This window comes from Misgurnus anguillicaudatus, chromosome 15 (assembly GCF_027580225.2).
Source record: "Misgurnus anguillicaudatus chromosome 15, ASM2758022v2, whole genome shotgun sequence".
NCBI lineage: Eukaryota > Metazoa > Chordata > Actinopteri > Cypriniformes > Cobitidae > Misgurnus > Misgurnus anguillicaudatus.
This window is the reverse complement of record NC_073351.2, coordinates 9876949-9904843: the sequence shown is the minus strand read 5'-3', so window position 1 is coordinate 9904843 and position 27895 is coordinate 9876949. Positions and strand designations below refer to the sequence as shown.

General features: G+C 37.7%; 1 protein-coding gene across 2 annotated transcripts in view; it reads left to right on the top strand.

The window, feature by feature from the left end:
* bcl9l (bcl9 like) overlaps nucleotides 1–27895 on the top strand; it is a 76358-nt gene that overhangs the window by 39341 nt on the left and 9122 nt on the right. For both annotated transcript variants that reach the window (XM_073853341.1, XM_073853342.1), the window contains exons 2-4: nucleotides 3733–3797; nucleotides 4685–5108; nucleotides 13923–14045. In XM_073853341.1, the coding sequence (XP_073709442.1) occupies nucleotides 4784–5108; nucleotides 13923–14045 (448 nt within the window). In that variant the 5' untranslated portion in view covers nucleotides 3733–3797; nucleotides 4685–4783. The remainder of the gene's footprint in view (nucleotides 1–3732; nucleotides 3798–4684; nucleotides 5109–13922; nucleotides 14046–27895) is intronic.

Sequence of the window (27895 nt, the reverse complement as noted above, 5' to 3'; positions counted from 1 at the left end):
GGTGGCGGCTGGGATGGTGTAGTTTCTCCTTCTTTCAGACGAGAGAAACCCAATCCTTCACCAGCACTGCTCACATACACTTGAGCCTTGGCAGCTGTGCTGAGAGCCATTGAAATGAGAGGTGTGTGTAAGCGTGTAATGTGTTTGTGTGCTCCGGGTCTACGATAACTTTTGGAATGTGTTCAGTTTCATTTCCCAATTTTGGCTTTAGTCTGTTAAGTCTCTTCCCACCATTGGCAAGGTTTTCCTACATTTATGGCTCAATGCTTGTCACCATTGATGAGATTTTCTGTCTTTCTGTGTTTTCACTTTTATATGGTAGGGGGCACTATAATGCATATTCTGGAAAAGAACAACATCTATGAATCCAAAAATTAGAAATAACATTAAGCATCAAATAACATAAATCCAAACTGGCCAAAGTTACATAATAAAATGACAAAAAGAGGTGTACAACTGTGCAAGCTTGAGGGATTTTTTACTCAAGCTGTCTTTTAATCAATGTTCTGAATCAGATTTTGATGAAGTCTTTGACAAAAACACAATTTTCTCAGCTTTCTCTCTGTTTTCATTTTATAATAGCCTTTAGTGTATGGTTTTGCTTTTGGTAATTAGAAACAGGTGTCACACTACAATAAGGATGATTTCAGTGGTAACTGGCATGGACCAAATGCCACAAAATTGCATTTTTAATATGGATTGTACTGTATGTATATACAGTATGTAAATAAGTACATGAAATGCACATGATTCAATTTTTTATAATTAACAAATGAATGCGAAGAAAGAAAGTGTCTCTCGTTCTTCATCAAAACGAAAGGGAAATAAATGTTGAGTGTGAAATTTCAAAAGAAAATGATAAACAAGGCTAGAAAGGGAAATGTTGAGGGTTTGTTGAAAGTGAAATAGAATCTAGAGACCTTTATTTAATTTGTCACCTATACCCACTTTCTGGCAATTTTCTCTCTTTTAAGCTTTTTCGGTTACAGTGTATTTAGACGTTCTACTAACTACACTGTAAAAAAGCAGCATGAAGTTAAAACAACTTGGTTTTGCAAGTCTTCTGTCTTAAGATTTGACTTGCGATATGTCGAAACAAGTTTACTATGTTCTTACCTCAACTTAGACAAATTAATCCATAACGTATAGACTGTTTCAGCAGTAACAACATAAACAAGCGGCTGTCGCGATCCGCACGTAACTTCCGGTAAAGTCCGCTAAGAATAAATAACAAGAAAGTTCTTTAACTCATTCACCGCCAGCCTTTTTGAGAAAAGTTGCCCACCTGCATTTTTGTGATTTTAACAAAATTTTCACAAAATTCCTTGCAGGAAAAATTTTCTATAAATATATAAACATACAAATTATATCAAATTAAAGAACACACCCTCTGCTTTCAAACAAACAATAAACAAACAAACAAACAAACAAAAGGGGGAAAAACGTTTCATTATATATTTACTTTTTCTACTTAATTTAACCACTGAAATATGGATATTTCTCTTTAAAAATACAACATTTTGAGCAAAAAGCTTAAAAAAATTGCGTTTTTGTAAAGAAATTTATGTTAGAGATCAGACTCAGAATGACTATCAAACATAAAGGCAGTTAAAATAAATCATTAAATCTTTTTAACTTCCGTTTTTGATAAATTCGTTTTGGTGGATAAAAGCGGTATTACACTTTCACTTTGAAATTCGTCCAGAAAGGCATATTTATTAGTTAAATATGAACTCATAAATGACGAGATAACTCGTCAATGGCGGTGAATGAGTTAAACGTAGTTTATTCATATAACAAGCAAAAAACCAACAACACATCGATAACATTGGAAACCAAAACATTTGTTATTTTCGACGAGGCATTTGTTCAAGAGAACAGTTTAGCAACTAGTCAGACCATTAAAAAAAACGAAACCGGAAGTAAGGTTCGGATCAAGACCTGTATCACGTGCGTCCGATGAAACCGTCTATAGGACTGTGCAAAGAAATCGCCTGCGATTCTCATGCGTGTTTCATCAGTAAAGCCAGTTTCTTGATTAGTAGTAAATCGCCATCACCTGCTTTCCGATGGAACGGCATTTACTACACAGAGGCGTAGTTCACAGAGAAGTTAGGCAAAATCGTGTTCTTAATTGAGGAAAATCGACTCCAATAATCTATGCTATGGGATTTTGCCTTGCTTCACTGTGAACTGCGGCTTTGTGTAGTAAATGCCGCTCCATCTGAAAGCAGGTAATGGCGATTTACTACTAATCAAGGAACCGGCATTACTGATTAAAAACACGCATGAGATTTGCAGGCGATTTTTTGCACAACCCTAATACTGTATTTTCTAGACTATAAGTCGCTCCGGAGTATAAATCGCATCAGTCAAAAATGCGTTTTGATGACGAAAAAAACATCTATAAGTTGCACTTGACTATACGTCGCGTTTATTTAGAAAATGATTTCACAAAATCCAAGCCGAAGAACAAAATAAAATAAAACGTGGCGATTTTTTTAAGCAGATAAAAATGAGAACTATATTGTATAGTTTGCAGCACTTCGACCTCTGGCGCAGTAACATCTTCACTCCTGATTACTCATCATATCGTTCAAACTTCTGTCAATATTACTGCGCTCGAGGTCATTTTTATCTGCTTAAAAAATATCACCACATTTTATTTTGTGCCTCCATACTTACTCGTGTAACTACTCATGTAACAGTCTTTAAATAGCGAAAAACATGGAAGTGCTTGGTGGCTTCTAAATTCATCCCTGTTTGGATCCTATGGAACGAATGGGGCTAGGCTAAATGCTAACACCTTCACGACACGATATACAAAGATTTAGTGCATACATTGAAAAAAGATAGGTATGTATCAATTTTTCTAAGTTGAGGTAAGAACAAAGTAAAATATTGAAAAACAGTGGTGTTTTCCTTTAAGAAAAATATATGTGGATTTGATATCATTTTTACAGTGTATTACTGTTGCAACTTTTTTATATGTATGCGAGGGTACCCACAGGGTCGAATGCACAGCTTTGCCAAGTATACATCATTTGACTTGTACGGGTACCCAAGACATGCACATTGCAACAAATTGCAATACCTCTCCTGGCCTACATACTCCTGTATGCATGACCTGCACATACGAAGTATGTGCGTTTATGAAAATACGCCATATGAAGTCCCTTAGTTTTGTGTGTGCATCTAAGCTCCCGTCCACACAGAGATTCTATCCATCACTGACACTTTCGTCTCATTTTTATTTGTTAAGTTTTCGTCATAGTTGTCGTCATCATGGATTAGTTTTTATTTAGTTAAACACAAACCAGTCTCTCAGTGCCGCCTATAGAGCGCGAGTGTAAAGCGCACTTCCTGCTTGGCAGAGGCTCTGCATTAACGCTAATAATTTTGTTTAAAAGAATATTGAAATCTCAAAATTGAAAATCGAATGCCAACACAACGCACAAATAATCTAATATTCTAGTTCAGCCCTACTATTGGGTGATCATGTCAACTAAAGGGCTTATGGAGATTGAGAAGACAGCCTACTAATACTCTAATGGTAGACGACAAGACTAATAGTTGACCAAGTTACTTATAGTTAGTAAAATGTCTATCGTGGAATTTGTTTTTCATTTTAATTTTTGTTCAAAATTAGTTTTTTATTGTTCATGTGTTATATAAGATTGATAGCATTAATAAAAATGTCATAATAATTCAAACCCGCTTTGTGTGTTACAGATCAGTGCTTGTGAAGTGAAGAGACATCGGAATGTTCTTGTTTGTTGGATCTTCATCCCAGTGAGGTACGTAAATGAAACCTTTTGAAAGGAAATATAACGTTGGGAATGCCGCATTGTAAATGCGATTGTTCTGCAAACGATTAAATTGAAGTAAAGTTTAACAGCACCCCTTAACTCATTCACCGCCATTGACGAGTTATCTCGTCATTTATGAGTTCATATTTAACTAATAAATAAGCCTTTCTAGACGAATTTCAAAGTGAAAGTGTAATACCGCTTTTATCCACCAGATGCCAAATCGAATTTATCAAAAACGGAAGTTAAAAAGACTTAATGATTTATTTTAACTACCTTTATGTTTGATAGTCATTCTGAGTCTGATGTCTAACATAAATTCCTTTACAAAAACGCAATTTTTTTTAAGCTTTTTGCTCAAAATGTTGTATTTTTGAAAAGAAATATCCATATTTCAGTGGTTAAATTAAGTAGAAAAAGTAAATATATAATGAAACGTTTTTTCCCCATTTTGTTTGTTTGTTTGTTTGTTTATTGTTTGTTGAAAGCAGAGGGTGTGTTCTTTAATTTTATATAATTTGTATGTTTATATATTTATAGAAAATAATTTTTCCTGCAAGGAATTTTGTGAAAATTTTGTTAAAATCACAAAAATGCAGGTGGGCAACTTTTCTCAAAAAGGCTGGCGGTGAATGAGTTAATAACAAGATTGTCCTTATCTACATCTGTTTGAGAGATGCTGTGCTCTGAAGAAACGTAATGCAAAAATACATAGTTATCATGTTTAATAAACATAAATCAACTGATAGACATGTAAAAAAGTGACGTAAACTGTATAGCAAAGTTTCCGATCCCACATTATTACCATTGTACTCTATTAACATGGGTGAAGCCATACTTACACGCTCTTCATCTCTCTTTTTGTCTTTCTTTAGCAGTCTGTCTGTTTGCAGCGCAGGTCTCACTGACAGACAGACGCATCATATTGCTGCAACCCAAACCCCTCAGTTTCCTCTCCACCACCGGCCAATCAAATGCACTCAGAAAATAAACTCACCAATCATGGCAAGCAAGTGACTAGCGGGGCCCAATCACAGCTTCCTAATGTAAACCAAGCGCAGCAGCAAGGACCTGCTGGCACCCAGGGTACAAAGAGCAGTGGGTCCGGGAACCATGGAGTCAAATCCAACCAGATTTCTCCTGGCAACCCTGGATTGAAGAGCCTCAGTCAATCAAGCGCTGGCGTTGGAGTAGGTGGGATAATGAAGACCAAGGCCAAGAGGGAAAGGAGCGTCTCCATGGATACAGGAGACCAAAGAGAGTCAATCACTCCTGTGTTGGAACCTGATGTCAAAGTAGGTATAATACTAGTCTCAGTCACAAGTCATGCACTAATGCTGCCCGCAGTCCGCTCACTAACCATCTAAGGCCATTGCGCACAAAAGGGCATGGTGGCTTTCAAATCAAGAATCTGATTGGCTTCCCGCAGTAACTAGTACATATTCGGCCTACGCTATTGGTTTTCATTGAGATTTATGAATGCAAGAGGATGTTTTGTGTGACCGGCCACAGAAACCGTGTTTAAGAATAAGCGCCAATGTGGACCAGACTCAAGTCAAATGTCTACATGAACACATTCATATTACTCATTTATCGTCGCACTGTATCTTGTGATCAACAGCCTGAGAAAGACCAAAGCTCTGTAATTCCCCTTTCAACTGGAAACACAGTAAAGGTGAAACTGTTTTCAGCAACCCCAAAATGCCCTGACCTTTCTGAGCACACGTGCGTTTGTATGCTTATGCAGTCGGTTCTGCTCCTGGAACTGCGTGTGTGAAACACGCGTGCAGGCAGTGTTTGGGTTTTCCTGTTGGTCGTCCTGTTGTGTGTGTTTGTCACTCACTAATCGAGCAGGGATACAGAGAGACTGTGTGCGCACAGACAGGAAGTTGAATAGAGTGGGCGGAGAAACCGAGGGGGAGAGAGAGTCGACGCAACAAGTTCCTGGATCTCAGCAGGCCCTTTAGTGCACACACACACACACACACGTGCATAAGAACACACACCGCTTCCCTGAAGCTGTCGAAATGGGTAAATCTCGTAAACGCAGATCTCCAGGACAAATTTCACTTTAAACCTGAAAGCTAAAACAAATATACAATAAGAAGATAAATATTATTTTTAGGGCCAGTAAAGTTTTTGGAATGTGAAATTAAGATTTCAGAGAGAGCTGAATACATGTTTTGCATGGTTTTATAAAACGAAAGATTTAAAGGGGGTGTGTACACCATGGCATTTATGTTGGCGGCTGGCGTATGTTTTCAATTGTTTCCAATGGAAGCCCTGCGCTTCTCAAAAATGGCAACAGTTGGCAGTTTTATTTTTGCGCTGAGTGCCGGCCGTACAAAAGTCCAGCGCTGCCCGTACTATTCAGATGACGAAATATGTGCCACACAGTGCGTATGCATAAACAGAACTATATTTTTAACTTCATGCTTCAATGGCTAAAATTAGTTTTTTAGACAAAAGCAAACATGAGGTTTTACTTTCTAAAAGTTTGTCTCATGTTTTGGGACATTTTTATAACTGCAATCCATAACTTTTAGTAAAAAAATAAATTATTGAGCATGTACATAAAAAATTCAGTTTTCTAAACTGGTGCCTATTTAACTACTGTAAGCTTATAATGGTGATTTATAATTTAAGTGGTCAGGTCAGTTTTGAAATCAAATCCCTTTACTTGCCTCTTTCACACAGTCATTTCAGTAAATTACAATAAATTAAGTTGCTCATGACTAAACAATATTGCATTAGGCGACGTCAAACGGAACCTGCGTCTTAAAGGAACTGTTGTCACTAGAGATTAAGAAATCATTTTTATTTCAAATACTTATATCACTGACAACAGTGGTCTGGCCAGGATATTGTCGTTTAAAAAGTGGAGTTGCAGCCCTCAACTGATGTTTATGTTGTCATGTTGTGTATTGGCTACCAGTTGTGTGATTGCAGTACCAGTTTTAGCCACAAGTTTTGTGATTGCAGTACCAGTTTTAGCCAAAATCCTACATACTGTTCCTTTAAAGAGCACCCATTTCATTGCTAAAAAACAGTGTTATTTTGTGTATTTGGTATTATACAATGTTTCGCATGGTTTATGGTTAAACAACCACATTATTTTTACAATATCTCTGACATCAGCTAGAAATGTGATGCTGCGTTTACACCAGCCGCGGTAGAGGCGTGAAGCGTGAGTGATTTCAATGGTAAGTCAATGTGAAGATGCGTTGACGCGCGTCTGGAGGTCTCGTGGCGCGAATGAGGCATTTGGCACGGGAGACGTGATACCGCCTAGACGCGGGAATGGCGTGAATTGAGCGCCTGGCGCGGTACGTGCAAAAGGTGCTTTTTGTGCATTTTGTGCATTTTGCTTTGACGCGAATTTGCGGCTGATGCCCGAGTTGAAAAATTTGAACTTTGGTGGAATTTTGTGCCGCGTTAACCAATCAGGAGCCTGCTTGCTGTTGTGGCGGCAGCCCTGCCCGGAGTCACTCATTCAACATGAAGGAACGCTTGATATTGTCCGTGAGCAGTCACAAGTTCTTATTTCTATAGAGACAGGAATAAAAAGGACCTCGCTTGTAAGTGAGGACATTGGGCAACCTTATAAGTTACACACTTCAATTTGAGTCACATGACGTTTATCGACCCGTGTCGTTTATTTTCCCCCTATAGTAAGGTTACCAAATACAAACCTGGAACTCTCTCCATAAATGCACAATCAACATAAGTCATCTTGCAAACAGACAACCGCATAGCACTTGCCCCTCCCACAAGAAGCGGATTTTGCCTCTGATGCGCGTCAAATGCTTGCTTTTTCCGCGGGTCTAGAGCAAAGTAGACGCGCAAATGCATTCAAACTGTTCAAGCAGCAAACTAGGCGCAGTAGACTTGAATTCGACGCCTCAAACGCTGTTGGTGTAAACGCAGCATGACGCTCCTTGCCATGTTTGAAAGATTCGATCATAAGGCTGTGAGTCCGAAGCGGGAGAAATTATGATAATGTCAGTCTTGTCTTCATCACCAATCCGAGGAAGTAAACTATTGCCTACAATCCGTGTGTTTGTTGTAGTCCAAAAAAAGAGATTTATGTTGAAAACGATAACTCACTTCATTGTTTACTTTGGGGTTTGTACCTTTTGCATATCATTAACATGTACTAATACTGTACACACTTACACACCAAAGGAATAATTAATTTAAAAACGTGAATCGGACAATAGGTGCTCTTTAAACAACAGTACTGTTTGCACATTAGGCTTTACAGAGAGTGTGCTAAGGACGTTGGGAATTTGGCAAATAGATGGTAAGCTGTTTTAAACAACTTTGGTGGAGAAATGTGCTCGTGTGTGTGAAAATGTCCATAAACAGTGCAGGGGTAAACACGTCATCTGTATCAAAACATTCTGATTGGCCCGAAGCTGTCAGCACGGTCTGACGTTGTCCGTTCTAAATGCCGGCAATCTTTATTTTTCATTCACACATAACGCTTACCAGTAAATGACTTACAATCTTACAACCTCTCTTACTGGTAAATTTGCAGCACTGATTTACAAGAAAGGTTCTGTTATGACATGTTAACTGCAATTTACCAGTAAAGATGTACATGTGAAAGGGACTAATGTCACATCCTTGACACAGGTGTACTGGAATTGAAAATCAATAATGAATACACTTAAAATAGTAATACAACCATAAGTACAAAAGTTACAACAGCAATATACAAATCTCTTTGTAATTAGTGTATTTATCATGAATGTTTGTGGGGAAAATAAGTTTGCTGCTATTCTTCTTTGCGTCATTATTACGTCACGTCCGTAAACAAAGCAGAGCACCTGCCTACTCTATCAAGTCTGTGGGTGCTGCTGAAGCAGGGTTTTTTTTTTGTTTATACAATGGTGCTTAGATTTCAAATTGTCATCTACATTGCAGTGTTTCATCTGTATATAACTGTCTTTAATTTTATTTAGAAAATACTCATCAATGGTGTTAAATGATGAATTGGCTTGTCTTAAAACATATTAAAAACACCACATAGACATATAAACGCCAATAAAAATCCCACAGTGTGACTTTAATTAAATAATGCAAAAATGTAAAATTAGGCTTAATGGTCTTCAGGCAAAAAAAATCATTTCTTATTTTCATCTTTTGATTGTGGTAAAGTTTGTCCCTGAAATTCCTGAAAGGTTTTGTGTGATTCACACAGACAGTATCTGTCCAATATTAAAAGCAATAACCTCTTTATTTTCTTGGATTGCGGAGGCGTGTTTTTCTTTTCAAAGTGTTTGTACAGTATATGCTGTTTCTATTTGTTTGGTTCATTGTGCTATTCTTAATTTATTTCCATTCACCCGTTGCTTTTTGAATGTCGAGAGAGAAAGAGAGAGAGAAAGAGGGAGAGTAGAGATCAGGGGAAATAACGGGGCAATACAGTGAGTCTAAGGAACTGAGTCATCTGGGCTTCCTGTAATAGCACTGCAACTCCTTTGTGTGTGCAAACACACACACACACACACACCTGTACCGCTTCATGAGCGTGAACAGTAGAATGTAAGGTTGTACACAGGGTTGATTGTTGATGTTGAAAAGGTCAGTTTTAATCACTAGCTTTATAATCACCAGCTAATAGTCACTAGTTTTACTAGTACTTTAAGCCGGGCGCACACTACAGAATTATCGCCCCGAATTTACCTGGTTCCGATGTTTGCCTCAGATAATCATCTGATGTGTGATGTTTACAGATCAAATCTTACACCTCCCGATTTGCTGCAAACAGATCATATCATATTTGCCTGCCCCTATCAAATCAAACATGTTTGATATTTAGGATTTTAAATCAGGATGATTACATCATTACTTTCACATTAGCCAATAGTAGACGGAGGTGAATGACAGACCTTTTGAAAAAGGGACTGCAAAACAAGCTGCTGTACGTGTCCGGTAGACAACGGAGGTGGAGAAACGGGTTGTGGAAGTGTGGAAACAACACGACTCTGTGAATAGCGTGTCTGTGAAAATGTTTCATGATTGTTGCCTCAAGAACTGAGGAGAAAATACATTGGTTTTAAACACAGTGTGTAAGTGTAGAAAGATACTAGCATACTCATTAGCAAATGTAAACATTAAAAGTTATAAAAAATGTGTCGCTATGTATTGTGTCATGCAACGTGATTTTAAAATCTTGTAGTGTGAGCATGTTTAAGATTCTCCTTATGTGTGCTGCAACCAGATTTTCAGGGTGTAAGCGTTACTGTACGTTCACACCGCCGCAGACTTAAAGCAACACTAAAGAGTTTTTGCTCTTTGCTCCCCCTACAGGTTAGAAGTGTAATTGTCCATTACCGCTGCCATAAATACTGCAGCATAGCTGGCTCTGATTGGATTGTAGGTCTGCCGTAAAGCAAGTTTTTGTAGTTTTCAATCGAACAACAGGACCGCGACCCGACGGTTGGAAACTTCTTTAGTATGGTTTTGGCCGATAGAGGGCTGCAAAGCGAATGTAAAAGTGCCATTCACCCTGTTTCGAGTGGATGAACGACTGACACTTTTTTGGAAACGTTATTTTAAGGTAAAAAGACTCTTTAGTGTTGCTTTAAGCTTCCAAAGAAGCTCAGGCCGCCCGGTCAAGGACGCTTGTCAAAAAGTACGGAAGCTTGTTGATGCTTTGGCTGCTCTGAAGTCTGTTTTCTCGAAACTAATGTTTTGAGGAACGAAAGTTTACATCGTATGTTTCTCCGGAATCAGCCAGCAAAGAACGTCTAGGCTATATTCCGATTGGTTCCAGTTGAGCTTCTTTCAACTTTCTGATTGACGCTCTGGTCGCTCAAAACGCCCAAAATGCGACACCAATGGATTTGACGCTCCTTGCAGCTAAGAGATGCCAGCTTCCATTGTAAATAAATGACTTCCGGTAACTTTGGAAGCTCAAGTCTGCTGCGCTGTGAACGTACAGTTAACCCTTCTCATTAACTCTTTCACCACCAGCGTTTTTAAAAAAAGTTGCCAGCCAGCGCCAGCGTTTTTCATAATTTTCACAACAGTTTAATGCCTTCCAGAAAATGTCCTTCTTCAAATATATAAACATACAATATACCAAATGAAAGAACAGACCCTCTGCTTTCAAACAAATAAAAGTTTCATCGTACCTTCAGTAGTTCTTTTGTAATCAGCTTTTGAATATGGGTAGGTTTCTGCAAAAACACCACATTTTGAGCAAAAAGCAGAGATAATTCCATTTTTGTGACGGACTTTTCATAGAGATCCCATTCAGAGCGATCTTTAAAACAGCAGCCGCTTGCCATAGGGCAATACTTCCGGGTTTAAAAAGTTGTGGAAGGGCGCCACCTAGTGGATAATAGCCGTATTGTGGAAAGACGGAAATACTCGTCATTGGCGGGGAAGCGTTTTCTCTTGATTGACGAGATATCTCGTCAATGGCGGCGAAAGAGTTAACTTTGAATGGGTGATGCGTTGCAGAACGGAATTGTGGATCTGTTAGCGTCGCTTCACTGTTGTTGGTCACCGCATTTCCCAACTTTTCAAAATCCAACGTGTGCTCAAGCCAATCAGATCGCCTTATGCAAATAACCTAGTGCGAGCCAATTACATTTATGCAAGACCAAAGAACAGAGGAGCACGTGTTGGGGCCACTGTGATTGGCTGTTGACCACGCTTCAAACACGCCTTCCATCAAGCATTAACGCTTACATTCTGTGTGACTGAACCGTGATGGAAGGCTTGTCTGTAGCGTGGTCATCAGCCAATCACAGTGGTCGCAACACATGCTCTGTTCTGGCATAAAGGTAATTGACTGGCTCGCACTAGGTCATTTGCATAAGGCGATCTGATTGGCTGACGCACACGTTGGCGCATGAAAATGCCAAAAGCCGTTGTGTCGCGTCAGAAGTGACGCAATGTTAACGGATCCACAAATCAGTTCGGCAACGCACGTCACCCATTACAAGTAAATGAAAAGCGTTCTGTCAGGCTAAGGCCTAGTCCACACGGACACAAGTATTTTTATAATCAGAGTTTTTCCTCCTGCGGTTTAAAAAATCTACAAATGCTCGATTTAAAAGAAATCTCCGCCTACATGAAAATGCAAAAACACACTATTACATGCTGTCAAGAGCATGCCAGACTAGCAGGCGGTGATATAACCCTAATCCAGGGTTCCCACGGGTCTTTGAAATCCTTGAAAGTTTGTGAATCTGGGGGAAATAATTCAAGGCCCTGGGAAGTTTTTGAAAATATACATACATAGATACAGGTCATTGAAAGTGCTCGGATCTATTTTATGCAAGAAGTTTTTTGGAAATCCATATTATTCCCTGTGTAGTGTAGGATAATATCATAAAATTCTACACACATGCTAAACTGTTTGCTTTAAATGCTAATATATTTTCTGTACAGTATGTGAATGTTGATTCAGGGAACAAAATGCTTTTTTGCATAGTTGTGTTTGACACATGAAAACATCTCGGGTTACGTATGTAACTGTTGTTCCCTGAGAAGGGAACCAGACGCTGCGTCTCCCTTGCCATACTTCCTGCATCCCTGTAACGCCGTCGTTGGCAATATTTCAGATAGCGATATACTTCCTGGCTCATCCGTCACCCTGTCTTTGTCGTTAAGCCTCACCATTGGTTGAATTTGATATACACATTCAGACGCACTTACCCCTGGAGGCGTCCCCAAAGTGACACCGCAGTGACGCAGCGCGAGTTCCCTCAAAAGGAAACTGTAACAATGTATCTTAAAAGGTAACACAATGTAACCTTGCTCTCACTTGAAATGTGTCCCTACATTTAGACCTTAAATTTGAGGGTATTGGACCTGGAAAGGCCTTGAAAGGTCCTTGAATTTGAAGGTAACTAAGGTGCGGGAACCCTGTAAATCGTAAAGCCACATTGGCCAATCAGAAGCCTTAATCAGAAGCAAAAACCCTGGTTTTACTGTCTACATGACAACACTGCAACTGGCGTTTCTGAAAATCCTCATCCTTGCAAGGGTTTTCAAAAATGTTTGGGTTCAGTGACCTGGTACTGCAATTCCATGTGGACGAACAGCCGATCTGCGTAAAAGTCATATAAAAATACCCGTGTCCATGTGAACAAGGCCTAACATGCGGGAGTGCCGAGTTGGCCACGCCCACTTATCCACATTATGCGGAATACACAGGATCAAAAAAATGGTAACGTAATATACTGTCATTTCGCCCAGCCCTGTTTTGCTTGTATTTTTGTGGATATTTGTAGTTTCAGTTGCAATTTGTTACAAGTTACAAATATATTTTTAAACTTCTCACAGTTCTTATACTACTTGAAAAGTTAAATATAATTAAAATGAAAGAGTTATAAAGAAGTAATGGAAATTTCTACAGTGGTTTTGTTACAATAATAACCTTGGTTGTAAAGACCCGTATGGAATGGAGCGGAGAGGAAATGGGACAAGTTTTAAGGAGAACCTTTCCATCAATGTCTAGTTCTATCTCAGCCAGTCTCTCTCTCTCTCTCTCTCCCTCTCTCCCTCTCTTTGTAAATATTGTTCACACGGCAGTAAAGCAAACAGAAAGACATTCAAATGAAATGCAAGTCACCCATCCACTTCAGACCACTCGATTGCCACACCTGGAAAGGGCCAATGATTAAAGAGAAAGTAAACCAGAGAGAGAGAGAGAGAGAGCTGACTCACTCATTTACGTAAACTGATGTCTGCTGGGAACAAAAGAGGATGCAGAAAAGGTCAGCTCTTTATCTCTACTCGCCGCCAACACGGCGTGCACAAGCCGAGGACACCACCACCCGACACCCTTGGCTTGCTTTGTCTCTCTTTTCTCTTTCTTACTGTGTCTGGTCTTCAAGGTTAGGAGATATTTTAAGGTTTTGAAGGCCTGTCATACCCTACAAATGCCTTACATTTTTGGGGCATTGTGTCTAGAGTTCACTTTCAGTTTTAGCATGAACACGAAATACTAACCACAGTTCATTTCAGTTGGGGTTATGGTTCGGTTTGTGGATGTGCACTTAAAGAAAGTGTGTTGAAATGTATGCTCATTTGAAATATGTTTGCATAATTTTGCCTGTGTGTGTGTTTCTTAATGTTGTCCAGTAGAGGGCGTGATGCGCAGCAAACGCCGGTGTGTGCTGGAGAGAAAGCAGCCGTACAGTGGTGATGAATGGTGCTCTGGGGCTGAAACCGAGGAAGAGGATGAGAAACCTCTGTCTACCACACATCGTGAGTACACAAATACATATTACACCCTGCCAGTCCTGTCTTCCATAGACTATTTGTGACCCTGCCTGTGATATCTAGGCTAAAGTCTTATAGTCTACTACAGTAATGATGAGATTATATTAAGGTACACGTGATCATTATTGACATGGTGCTTATTAGCATGCATACTGTTAGCATATTGCCTGTTTATTAGTACTAAAGCACATATTATTGCTCTATTATGATCCATTTCTATAACTAATAGATCATTAACTGAGTTTCCCTACGTAAACTCTATCCACCTCATTTACAAGACGTAAAATTACCCATTATACTTTGCCTGTCAGCATAAGCAGGATGCATTAAAGGATTAGTCTACTTTCATAAGAAAATTTCCTGATAATTTACTCACCCCCCATGTCATCCAAGATGTTTACATGGTTTCCACAGGTCCTTAAAATCCTTGAAACTTTGTGAATTTTGGGGGGGATTCAAGGCCCTGGGAAGTTTTTGGAAGTGCTCGAATCTATTTTATGCAAAAAGTTTTCTGTAAAAAAATCCATACTATTTCCATACATATAATCCATACACTTGCTGAACTGTTCGCTTAACATGCTTATATCTTCTGTATGTGAATGTTGATTCATACCAAAATGCTTTTTTGCATAGTTGTGTTTGACAAATGAAAACGTCTCTGGTTACATATGTACCTGTTGTTCCGTGAAAAGGGGACGAGACGCTGCGTCTCCATTACCATACTTCCTGCGTCCCTGTAATGCCGTCTTTGACAATATTTCAGATAGCGATATACTTCCTGACTTTCCGCGTCACCCCGTTGTCGTTAAGCCTCATCATTGGTTGAATTTGATATAAACGTTCAGACGCACTTACCCCTGAAGGCGTTCACAAAGTGTCACTACAGTGACGCAGTGCGAGTTCCCTCAAAAGGGAACTTTAACAATGTATCTTGAAAGGTAACACAATGTAACCTTGCTTTCAATTGAAATGTATCCCCTCATTTCAGGGCTCGAAATTGCGACCATTTTGGTCGCATATGCGACCGAAATTTAATCTGTGCGACCTTAAAATATATTTGGGAGCATTTGTGCGACTGCCCATTTTGTTGTGACGCGAGTTGATTGTGATCCTGCGTGCTGGCGCTGTCCCAGGTTCAGTGTTCTCTCCAACGATACATAACCAATCAAATTTCACCATTAAGTTCTTGCGTTTAATGAAGACCGCAGATTGGCTAATATGAGCGTCAGTCATTCCTTGTTGCCGTGAAGCGCGGAAATGTGAAAAGACGAACGCGTCGCGAGCATGACGAGAGCGAGACGATTACAGCCAAGGTTATTACTGTATTTTTTGACGACGATCCGGATTCAAATGTAACTACTCCACCACCGGAAAATACGAGTTGACGTTAAACCTTTCAGAGAGAGTGGCTTAAAGATTTCGAGTGTCTCCACTATGAAAATGAAACTTACTGTGTTTACTGTAAATCCTGTAAAACGGCGTTGATGGCGGAATAAAAACATTTTAAGCGCCAGACGTACCTTGCTTAAACATGGCGAAAGTGCCAAAAATACAAGACGTGTCATGACAAATGTGTTTATTATTGATGGAGACACCGAGCTGTCTGTCAAAGTGTGTTTGATGTGCGCATGCGCTGGTGAATGGACATTCGACAAACATCCTTGTGGTCCATGTTGCTGTGGAATACGACAATGCTGATGGTATGTTTTTGTTGTATTTTTTAAAACACTGCCTATTTAGTAGTAAAAGCATCCTGGTAATGCAGTTATCAATACCAATATATATTAGCCTTCTATATTAGGGTCACTTTTGTAATGTCACAATTAATCAGTGTTTTACGTGTTTGCTAGATTTTCTATGTAATCTTAATCATGTTACCTGTAATTGTTAAATTATTATTGCTGCAATACTATTTCAACAGCATTTGGGTATTAATTTAGGAATTTATGCAGCAAAAAATAAAATAAAATAAAATAGAAGACCAACTTTTAAATGCTGGCCATAGGACGTGTAAAGCCCGGTGGTGGTGTTTTATTTTTAATAAAATAAATCTATTAACATTTACATTGTAGTTGTGGTGCTTTTAAATTTTTTGATGGATGCGCCTAAATTTTTGCTGGTGCTCCTAACTCTTTAAAGTTGGGAGCACCAGTGCTACCAAATAAAAAAGTTAATTTTGAGCCCTGCATTTAGTCCTTGAATTTAAGGGTATTGGATCTGGAAAGTCATTGAAAGGTCCTTGAATTTGAAGTTAACTAAGGTGTGGGAACTCTGTGTTTATGTCTTTCTGTCTTCAGTCGAAAAGAAATAAAGTTTTTCAAGGAAAACATTCCAGGATTTTTTGCCATATAGTGGACTTCAATTGAACCCAATGGGTTGAAGGTCCAAATAGCAGTTTCAGTGTAGATTCAAAGGGCTCTGAACCATCCCAACCAAGGCATTAAGTGTCTAATCCAGCAAAACGATGAAAAAGTACTTTTTTAGCAAAACTTCTCGTCTTGCACTAGCCCTGGAATGTGCATGGGCGACCTTACTACAAAATCACATCGAAAGGTCACGCTTGACGTATGCAAAACCCACACTTTTAAGCTATAAACTGACACCACAAAGACATTAATTAGCGTCATTCTACATACAACAATGTCTAAATGGGTCTCCATATCCACACTTGTAAACACTGTACCGGTAGTTTCGCATACGTCATGCATGAACTTGTGACGGATAACGTAACGTCGCGCACAGGCATTCCTCTGCTAGTGCAAGATGATAGGTTGTAGTTTAAAAGTAGGGGAGAGCGGGGCACAACCTAACGCTTTTTGGTTTTGCCTCAATCATTCAAAAAATATTTGAGTTTGATTAATAATATTTTTTACACAAGCAACACACATCTCTGCTACAAATGAACATTTAAAGTTTGTTTCCAGTCCTTACTATTCTTGGACAATTACACCAAACGTGACAGAAGTGCAAACGTTACAACTTACCCCATAAGTGGGGTTAATTGTAACAGGCAGGGGGTTAGTTGTAACACTTGCTAAAAATTAAGTTTGCAGGCAAATATTTCAATACAGTTTTGTCTATATACTTGAAGTGGATATAGTTCAATTATAAATGGATACAAGTGTCTAAATATGTGAGAAAAAGCAGCACAATTATGACAAAACATTTTTTATATGTGACCCAGTCTGTAATAACTAGTGCTGGGCAAAGATTAATCGCGATTAATCGCATACAAAATAAAAGTGATTTTTTTTTGCATAATATATGTGCGTGTACTGTGTCTAATTATTATCTAAGGGATAATGTAGAGGCAGCTGGTAGTTATCGGGAAATAAGCCCCAACAGGGTGATCAGGACCCGACGCGAAGCGGAGGGTCTTGTATCACACTGAAGGGGCTTATTTACCCGATAACCACCGGCTGCCTCTACATTATCCCGCTTATTACACGGCTACTTGCCACATAAGAAAAAAAACTGGACATGAATGTGAATTTGAAACATTTTATTGGCATATTTGTTTTAAATTAACATTTTTATCCTCCCGCGAAACTTTGCACAGATGCATAAAATGATCGTAATACCTTATTAAGATCCTCTGCTTCATACTTGTTTGTCTCCATTTTTTTCTGTTTTAGCCAGTCTTTGAGAAGTTTTAATGCCCATTCTTTTTAATGTCCATTTTTTTGAGTGTTGGCTTCGTAGCTGTCATGCTCTATTTTGTCAAGTTCAGTCCCAGTAAGCTCTCTGTGTCTTGTCGTTGTTCGTTCTTCTATCCACTGTTTAAATGTTTTGTTTTTTCCGTACATGTTAAAATTAATGTCAAAATTGTCCATTCTTAATTGTGGTTGTCCAGTGTTTGTCACAAGATGGCGCCAAACAGTAATCTTTATTGGTCTTTATTGGTGCGGAGCGATTTAAATCGTACAAGTAGTACCGGCTATGCGTTATTACTTTGGAGCGGTTATTATTTGAAAAGAACGAACCTGCAAATGTCTCAACTGACCAATCAGAATCAAGCATTCCAGAGAGCCGTGTAATAAGTATATTTAACCACACACACATTCATATATTCATTTCAGAATTGTTTTATTTATATATCATTTTTTTAGATTTATATTTAATATAGATTATATAAAAGTATAAATAAATATATAAACATGTAAATGTTTCTTAAATACATACATGAATGTGTGTGTATATATTTATACATAATAATTAGACACAGCACACACTCATATATTATACCAATAATCACTTTTATTTTGTATGACTACAGTTTTTAAAAATCAAATTCTGATATAATGAGCGTCAAAGTCTGATTTTAGCCATTCATTTCATTATGATTTCAATCTTTGACGTGACCTTATTCAATCAATATTAAAGATATGAACAAAAATAAATTTGACACACGTTTTTTGAAAAGACAGACACATTTATTTTGTTGGCAGCCAGCAATCATTAATGTGTAGCCTATTTAAAACAACGGCAAGAATTGCATTTTTTATATCATAAGTGCTGAGGGGTTAGTTATAACACAGCGTTACAATTAACCCCGCTGGATCAAAATATTTTCAAGCCCACCAAAAAAGTTGCTAAGAGCTGCAGACATATTTCAAAACGATGCTATGTTTTAGTCAACAAGACACTGATTAATATGACATAGCATTGGATTTGGTATCTTACAAACCCAACTTAGAATCTGAAAAAAAAAAACATATGATGAAAAAATGTACTTACATGCCACAAAAACACACGTTCATCAATAACTCTCTGGAAAAACATTATACATTTCCAATAATTTGCGGGAGATCGTCTTTTGGCAGCGTGAAAAAAATACCGGAAAACCAAAACATTCAACCTTGTTCAACAATGTAAACAGTCCGTGTTACAACTACCCCCGCGTTAGTTTTTGCCCCGCGCACCCCTACATATTTTTATGTTTTGGGCGAAAATTACACTAGAAAAGAAACCAATGCCTTGGTTGGGATTGTTTAGAGCCCTTTGAAGCTGCATTGAAACTACGATTTGGCCTTCAAACCATTGGGTTCAATTGAAGTCCACTATATGGAGAAAAAAACTAAAATTAGAAACTAAATAAATAAAGACATAAACATCTTGGATGACATGGGGGTGAGTAAATTATCAAGAAGTTTTCTTATATAAGTAGACTAATCCTTTAAGACTTCCAGGTTTGCAGCTTTTAATGCTTTATGGAGTGACCTAAACAGCTCGGAAAAAGAGGCTGTAATCTGTTTTTGATCAGTTTAAAATCCATAATGTCAACAAATAATGACAACATTAGTTTGCGGTGGCAGCATTGGTGCAAGGAAGACCATAAACAACTTAACTCTGTCTGTTCCTCAGCCAATGAAGTTATCTAACGCCACCTCCTGTATTGATGATGTGACATTCTGGACTGCAGTCAATCACTTATGTTGACCTTTTCATTGATCTTATTTTGTCATGGTCACTACTCCTTTATTTTGTTACAGAGCCCCTGTGATGTGATTATTTACTGTGTGAGTTCATTGTTTGTACTCAACCTCTGCTTTTTTAATGTGAAATCCTAAATATTACAACAAAAAATATAAGATAGTTGATCATGAATTACAATCTTTGTATGCTTTGCTTGGAATGGGATTTATAGGGCTGTAGTACCATAAGAATAGTCATTCTCTTTTAATAACATTTATAAAATATCAACACAGAGAACTAAATGTTAATGGTGTCCAATTAACTCTAAATTAAGACTTTCCTGAATATGAGTTCTTGCTTAAAACTGATGCTACTAGTTGTATAATTATTAACACAAACCTGTTCTCTATTTTAAAGTTGTCTCTTCTTCACACTGTAGCACACAACTACTTTAATTAACAAGTTATTTTCTTAGAGTTCTTTGGTTATGACTTTTGGTTAACTGAGATATGTAACAGTGGTTGTCTGTTGAGGAAGGGAACAATACTTTTTTTAGTCTTTTCTCAGGGGTAATGTGGGTTGCACACTTCTTAGCAAAAGATAGCAGGATCTGGGTGTTAAACTAGAAACATCTGATCAACTTCAAACTATTTATATTTGTCAGATAAAGACATTTCAAGAATTTAAACTGAAGATTTGAGATTAATACTTGTTTGGTTTCTTTGGTCCGGACCAAAAAAGAAAACAATTTATTAAGCCCTATTTCGCTTAGCGTTCACGCTGGCATTTTATCAGCGAACCTAAAGTTAACAAACTTAAATGCGTAAGGATAAGGTCACCACCCGATTGGTCCACTTTGTGGACGAACTTTATGCGATTATCCATATGCGATTTGCTAGCGTTTAGGCTGAAGTTCTACTATTGACGTTACAGTTACGTGAGGCCCTTGCCAATACCCAGCCCTACCCAAGATGCAATCTTCGGACCTGTTTACATTAGAGCATTTGCGTTTTAAAATGGCATTTTAAAATGAAAACGATCCTTGTTTATACTGGCATTTTAAAAAGAATCTTCATCCACACTATACACCACCATAAACGCATGAAACATGACCAATCACGTAACTGGACATGCGCATAAAAGTGTAAAATAACTTATTACTCTAATAATAGCTTACCTTTGCGCATTTATGCAGCCTAGGGGTGTGCGATATTGACAAAAATTCATACCTGGATCCTTTGCCGGCAATTTCAACAGACACTATTTTTGAACCTATAAAAATGTGTTTGGGAAAGTCTTCAGCTCCCCCCTACAACATATTAATATGATTAATAGGTTAATGTTGATGTTGTAAACCAAAGAGGAAGGTGTTTATGATTAAAAAAGGAAGCATTCAAGTGAACAGTACTAAACAGTAGCGAACTTGAAGCAAAAATACATTTCAGCAAATGCAAACTTCAATTAAACATAATAAGAGGTAAACGCCAAATAACTTATCTTCCCTTACCTGTCGCTGTTAAGTGTGCAATTAATTAATAAAAATTAATATGATGTTAATTTTTAAAAGTATGTGAGGTCCGTGCACGTCCTCCGCTAGCAACACAGAAATAGCATAAAGCGCAATCGGCTAAACGAGCATTTAATATTAATATGACGTTGATTTTATTGTTTTTAATTTATATTCACAAAACTTATCAACAAAACATCGATTAAAATTAAGAGACAAATTATATGAAATGAAATTCATTTTAAAGTAGCAAACAAAACTTAAATTAAACTCGAAAATAATGTCTGACCCATTACAATTCTCCCTTTACAACGCCCTATATGGCGTTTAAATTGACAGTCATTATCCTTTGTTATAGTACATGTTAAAACAATCTGATATAGCGTTTATAATAGCTGGTTGGTAGATGTTTACTATTTTTGGCAAAACCTCCGTTGCAAACCTCCATTTACCTGAATTGAAATATTTTTTACTTTGAAAATGATGCGCTGTCACGTTAACATCAGCTGTTCGTTTACATAAGACTCTGTCTATGTTCATTTACACTGCAGCGCAACGTCTGAGTTCTCAAACTAAAACAGGGTCTGCAGCGTTTGCGAATGAATCCGTTTATGAGGGTAAACGTAGCAAAAGTAACATGTTTTAAAGGATAAACGCATTAATGTAAACATAGCCTTCGTTCCTCTGTCTCTGACTTTTTAATGGTTCCTTTAACGCGTTTACGTTCTATGGGTGACCGGGCTTTTTTTTGTTTGCTCCCAGGCTTTGGAATACTGTTCCCATTAAGATTCAAAAGGCCGACTATCTAAGTATTTTTAAATCCTCACTTAAAATATTTTTTTAGGCTAGCATATAAGTGATTCCTTTCCCTTTTTATGAATTTTTCTATATTCTTAAATTTAATCTAGTGTATGTGTATTATACAATGTATTTTCTATATGTTTCTGTAAAGCGCATTGAGATGCAACTTTAAAGGTGCTATATAAAATAAATTTTATTATATTATTATTATTTTATTTAAAGAACAAAGCCTAGGGTTGTAAATGGAAATGTAAAACATTTCTGGATAATATAATTTTTGCCTATGTAAATATCAATTTAACATAATATTTCAATGCATTCTTTGGCACCTTTAACCTTGGAGAACCCAAGAAGATTTTGGGTAGCACAATTAACAGCGGCCAAATTTGACCCAGTGGGTTCTCCAAGGTTAATGAGGCTCTTTCCACTCCGTTACTCCATATTTGCCCTCTGCTCATTTGTTTTTGCATACACAGCCTGTCCCCCTGTAAAATCAAAATTGTTTCTGGTCCACGTGCATTCACATATCAGGCAAAGAGCACCTTTTCAGAGTTCTCGGTTCAGGGGGCACCATTCACATTTACTCAAATGAACAGCACCAACTGAGCAATCGTTTTAATCGAACACGCCCTAAAGCAACATGAAAAAAGTGGGTTTAAACTTTTATGAAAATGGTATTGTATCTGCAGTATCTTTGGTTATATTTGTGGCGCGAACCGGTTCATCTATGTGAATTGTGAAGAGAACTTAAGAAGAAGAAGCAGACATGGGTTAATAATCATCCAACTGTTAGTGAATACGTTTTGAGCAAGACCTTAAAACAGTTAAATGAAGCTATTGGCCGTCCCTCAGATAACAATCATTTCCTATCCAACATCACACCTCTCATGTACTGTTTGTGTGTGTGTGTGGGAGCGAGAGTTTGTGTGTTGTATGTGTGGATGTGCATCTGTCAGTTGGTGACCACAACTGGTGTGTGTGTACGCCCTCCATTCTTTTGTATCAGAGGAAATCAAAGAGAGTACAGAAATATCTTTTTTAACATACTGCCACAACTGGACTGCTGTCATTTATAATACAGCAAAAAACACATTAAAAGTGACAACTGAACTAGGCTGTGTTAAGTCCACACATTTTCAAAAGCTTGTTTTTAGCCTAAGCCAAACTATTTCTAAACTTGCGCCACTGTTTTAAAGTTTAGAGTCACTTGCGTACTATGTAACTTTAGAATTATGTTGTAAAATAAAAAAAAATCTAATTTTGTATTAGTATAGTCAACCTTTGCCTAGATTTCAATTGATCAAACAGCTTTTTTAACTCTTTCCTCACCACTGACGAGTCATCTCGTCAATTAAGAGAAAACGCTTCCCTGTTAATGACGAGTTTTTACAACAATCCATATTTTCCTCTGTTATCCACTAGTTGGCGCTCTTATCCAACTTAACCAATCCAACTTTGAAAATGCTGACATGGAAAGGGTTAAGGCTTCATCTTGAGATGATTTTTCAACAGTATTAAATTAGTTCTGTGATCTGAGCTACTATTGGCTGAACCAAGTCATCTATTTGAAAAAACAAATCATTCTAATTAGATCAGATTTAATTTTGTAATGAAAGAAACTAATATGTTTGAACAATTTATGGATGGTTACTAAGACAGGGTTTATCATAGTACCAGACTAAATGGCATGTTTGAGCTGCCTTAATTTAAAAACATCTTGCGCTGACATCTTAACATACAGTGGTGTGAAGAAGTTTGTCACATTTTAACAGGGGTGCAAACTTGTCACCCTTCGTTTTGGATCCAAAATATGTAATTCTTGTGATACTTCTAGATCCAATATTTTTTTGAAAATGAGGGGTGAGGGGAGTACCTATAGGGTAGTATTACATCCTTTATATCTCCGAAGAGTCTTTAGTTTAATCAGATTCATTAAAGAAAGATTAGCTTAAACGAATCTTTCCGATAACGTACGAAAAAATGAAGAAGGAGTTACTACCGCGGGAGGAACGAGTACGAGTCATGCAACACTATAAAACACTGTTAAACTTATGATTCACTACATGTTCATGTCATTTTCAACATAAGACAGAAGTCTTACTTACCGCATGCAACTCATGACCCGGTTGAGACTTTTCAATGAAATCCACCGCATCAAACACACAAGCAAAACTCCGCTGCTACCCCAGATAAACAAACTATAGCCATTGTTTTCATAAGGCTGGATTTCTTCTCCTTACATCCAAAAACACACTTCTTTCGTGCCACTGTTGAGTTTTGAAATTAAACAAAGCTGTGTCGCGTGATGTGATGTTTGCAAGTTCTAGCGTCTCACGCTGATTGACAAGTGGGTTGGGTTTTCAGGGGGAAGTGCCCATAAAAATAAGTGATGTGTATAGAAACCCCTGAAACGTCAGCTGGACTCGTAATCGAAAAAAACGTTCCGAAACTTGTACGAACCCTGGCGAAGAACATTCAGTAACAGAAATATTCTGTAACACGCCCAACTGCTTTTTTGACACTTTGCCTACGTTTAGCATGAGGAAACAACTCTATAACTGTGTTAATAAGTCATGCATGAAATACCATTGAACCCCCCCTTTAATGCAATCAAATAATGTCGTGCCTTTCGAAAATTGTGTTTTCATTCCCATATCTGAAAACTTCTTAAGAACAACTTTCTTTAACTCAACTTTTGTACTTTGAGTTTGTACATTTATCCAGAGATAAAGCGTGAACTCGACGAGTGTGCTGCGTTGCCAGGTCCTCTGCTTTTTTGCGACTTCAGATTTGGGGTACTTTAAATTGTTTCAGCAAGTTAATTGTTTTCTATGGGTTGAAGATGAAAGGATTTAATTTATAAGTAATTGGTATTTGGGCTGTGAATAGTCATTGGGATGCTTTTGAGTTAGTTCTGAATGTCGACTGGGATGGTTTTGATACGATCTGGCAACCCTGGCTGTGCGCATATGCAGACGTTTGGTTCAGATTATATAGAATGTACATGCAAACAAACATTTTAATCAGATTGCAATGTTTAGGGTACATGCACACTGTACTGTCGTAACCTTCAATCGTATTAAATTTAGTGGGATTGACAAAATGTTGTGCATGTGAAGGGAAAACAAAATCCAAACACACATATGGCCCTGTGTGAAAAAGTACCTGTATATCAGTGCAGTTGTGTTGTCTCAAAATGCACACCAGTACTGTTTTTGTAAGGTATGTTTGTAAAAACTACATAAATGTCCTTATATATCTAAGGCATATAGTCCTGGATAAATCTAAACCCTGTAAACTGCCCCTATATGTTTGTCTAATTTCTGACGTGTTGAGATTCATCTTTTCATATTGAGGACAATCAAGAGACTCATGCACAACTAGATACAAACATTCAGTGATGCTCAAGAATTCAGCAGAAAGTTTTTGCAGGACCTGAAGGATTTTTCTGAAGATCAGTGAACAGTTTAATAATGGCTCAGGACGAACAAGAAACCCCTAAACACCTAACACAAAAGCTGTCATTCATTGTCCAGGTAACATCGTGTAGTATTAAAAATCAGGGAGATGTAAACTTTTAAATTTGGGTTATTTACAGAAATTCTGTTATCATTCTGTTTCTGTAAACATTTTTATGTTAAATAACTTTGAAAACTCCTCTTCTTTTTCTAGAATTTTGAGCAATTTATAGATTAATACAATATATATTCAGTTTCGGAAGCCATTTAACAACTGCAGCTTACTTGGCATTGTATCATAAAGCGAAGTAAATATGAAATAAATATGAAATTTTAGTTTCAACTTGCTATGCAGCAGCATTAAAGGTCTCAGTTTCTTCATCTGTGTGATCATGTGACTGAGGTGTGTCATGAAACATTATCTGCACACACCCCACATACAGTACACATAATAACACACTAATATGACTTAGTATTGCCTTTTAAACATAATATCTAATGGTAACCTTGTCATGTTAAAATGTAGCAGAAATGTAGGATGATTAAAGGTTTTATGATGCATGCAACTTAGATCTGTTCCTCTATTTTTAATAAAATTTCCCATTTTCATTTCACGTGACTTTAACAGTAAATGGCCTGTTTGTTTTTTGTATTTTTCACTAATCTTCAGCGTTTCATATCTGCCCACATAACTTCTTGATGTAAATGGCAACCTATCAGAAACTGGTGAAGCGAAGATTTTGAAAGAGTTTCTGTGGGATTTAGCTCCTCCTTGTGGTTTTCCGGAACATTGGTCGTCTTTTTTTGCTGTAAACATCCTACAGTCCTTCTAAATTGATAAAACACTAAATACAATTTTCTGAACTAAATTTTCAGTTGCCAAAGCCCATTTGTCAAATCATTCTCTCTTTTGGCAAAACATTAAACAAGTTAAGGTAGTTAGACACCTTTGTTTGCGAAACTAAAGACAAGCTTCTCACTCACTAACACACATTTTACATCATAATAGCAAAATGCTATAGACAGGTGTCAGAAGTTAAACGCAAGTACACATTTACCACAGCGGAAACAAAACAACTAAAAATTCTTCACACTTTTTTCTAATGATGTTTCTTTTAATAATTATGCACAATATAAACCAGCACAAAGTGTACACGTGTGTTGTGTTTTTTAAACAAACAATGTATGGAAACAATCTGAGAGGCAGAGGAGGTATGAAGAAGAGGTGGTGAATGAGGAGGAAGAGTATGAAGAAGAGGTGTTGAATGATGAGGAAGAGTATGAGTCCGAGGAGTTGGACTGTGGTGTGACTTATGTGGTGTGTTGTCAAGAGGGTTTATGCTCTGTTTAGGGACAAAGTTGTCTGTGATGTGGATGAAGGCTTGTGGTTAGAGAAGCAGGAAGACACTGACACTGAGATTCTGAGACAGAACAAATTTCTCATTGACTTTTGATGGTTTTGCTGTGGTACATTTTAGAATACTGTAACATGCTTTTACAAAATATTAAGAAAATCGCCTTTAAAGTTGTCCAAATGAAGTCCTTAGCAACTGCATCCACTCACAAAAATAAAGATTTGATATATTTGTGGTAGGAAATGTACAAAATATCTTCATGGAACATGATCTTTACTTCTGACGCTTTTCCATTGCATAGGGTGAGGCTGGGTTAGTTCACTTCACTTTGGCTGGTTAGCTTTTCCATCGAGTTTAGTATCACTTCGGAGTGGGAGGGATTCTATGCGTGTCATTATATTTGCGCTGCCTACTGCTGTGACTGGGTGTGCCTCGTAAGTCTTGAAAAGTGAAGCCGCTGGCTCTTTGATCGCCCCCTGGTGGCTGGCTGCAGTACAAGTCATAAACCCCGCCCTCTCCATTCAAACAAACGGGACTTTGCTCTAAATAAAACAGTTATTTACACTTCCAAAAAAAAAGTTTCCGAAAGATGGTTTTGGTCTTTTTAGGTAGTTGTTATCAGGCTGATATATTGTTTGTTCCTTCTGCGCATGCCATGGCTCCAAACTGACGTTTTTACGTAACATGGCGGCGTAAAAATTTTGGTTCAATTCATTATAATAGAGGGAGGCGACGTTGCGTCATCCATCTTTTTTAGAGTCTATGGCTGTGACATCATACATGTGAAAGCATCGTTAGAATGCTATACCAGTGTTAATTTCGTTGACGTAGACGATGACAAAGAATATTCGTCAACGAACCTTTTTTCACGGACGAAAACTAAATAAAAACTAAATAAAATCAGATATGATGACGAAGACTGTAACGAAATATAACTGACACTTTAGTCAACAAATAAAAATAAGACGAAAATGTTAGGGAGGGACGAATGGAGAAGAGATCCAATCAGAGCTACTCATTTTGTGGGACAAGTTGGGAAGAAATCCAATCAAAGCGAGGTTTTCACAACAGGTTGTTTACATTATATTTAGTTGTACAGTCTTCGTTACCCAGCTTTGGCTGATTTCAGTTGACTTCGCTCGTAAGCAACACGCTAACGTTTTGCGGTGCACCCGGTCCGAAGACATGTCTCATTAACAACAAAAATGCCAGAGCTAGCGTCTAATCTGGTCACACTTCAAATATGACAAGACGACAGCCTGTAAAGACGACTCATCCAGAAATACATGCGAAGGTAAA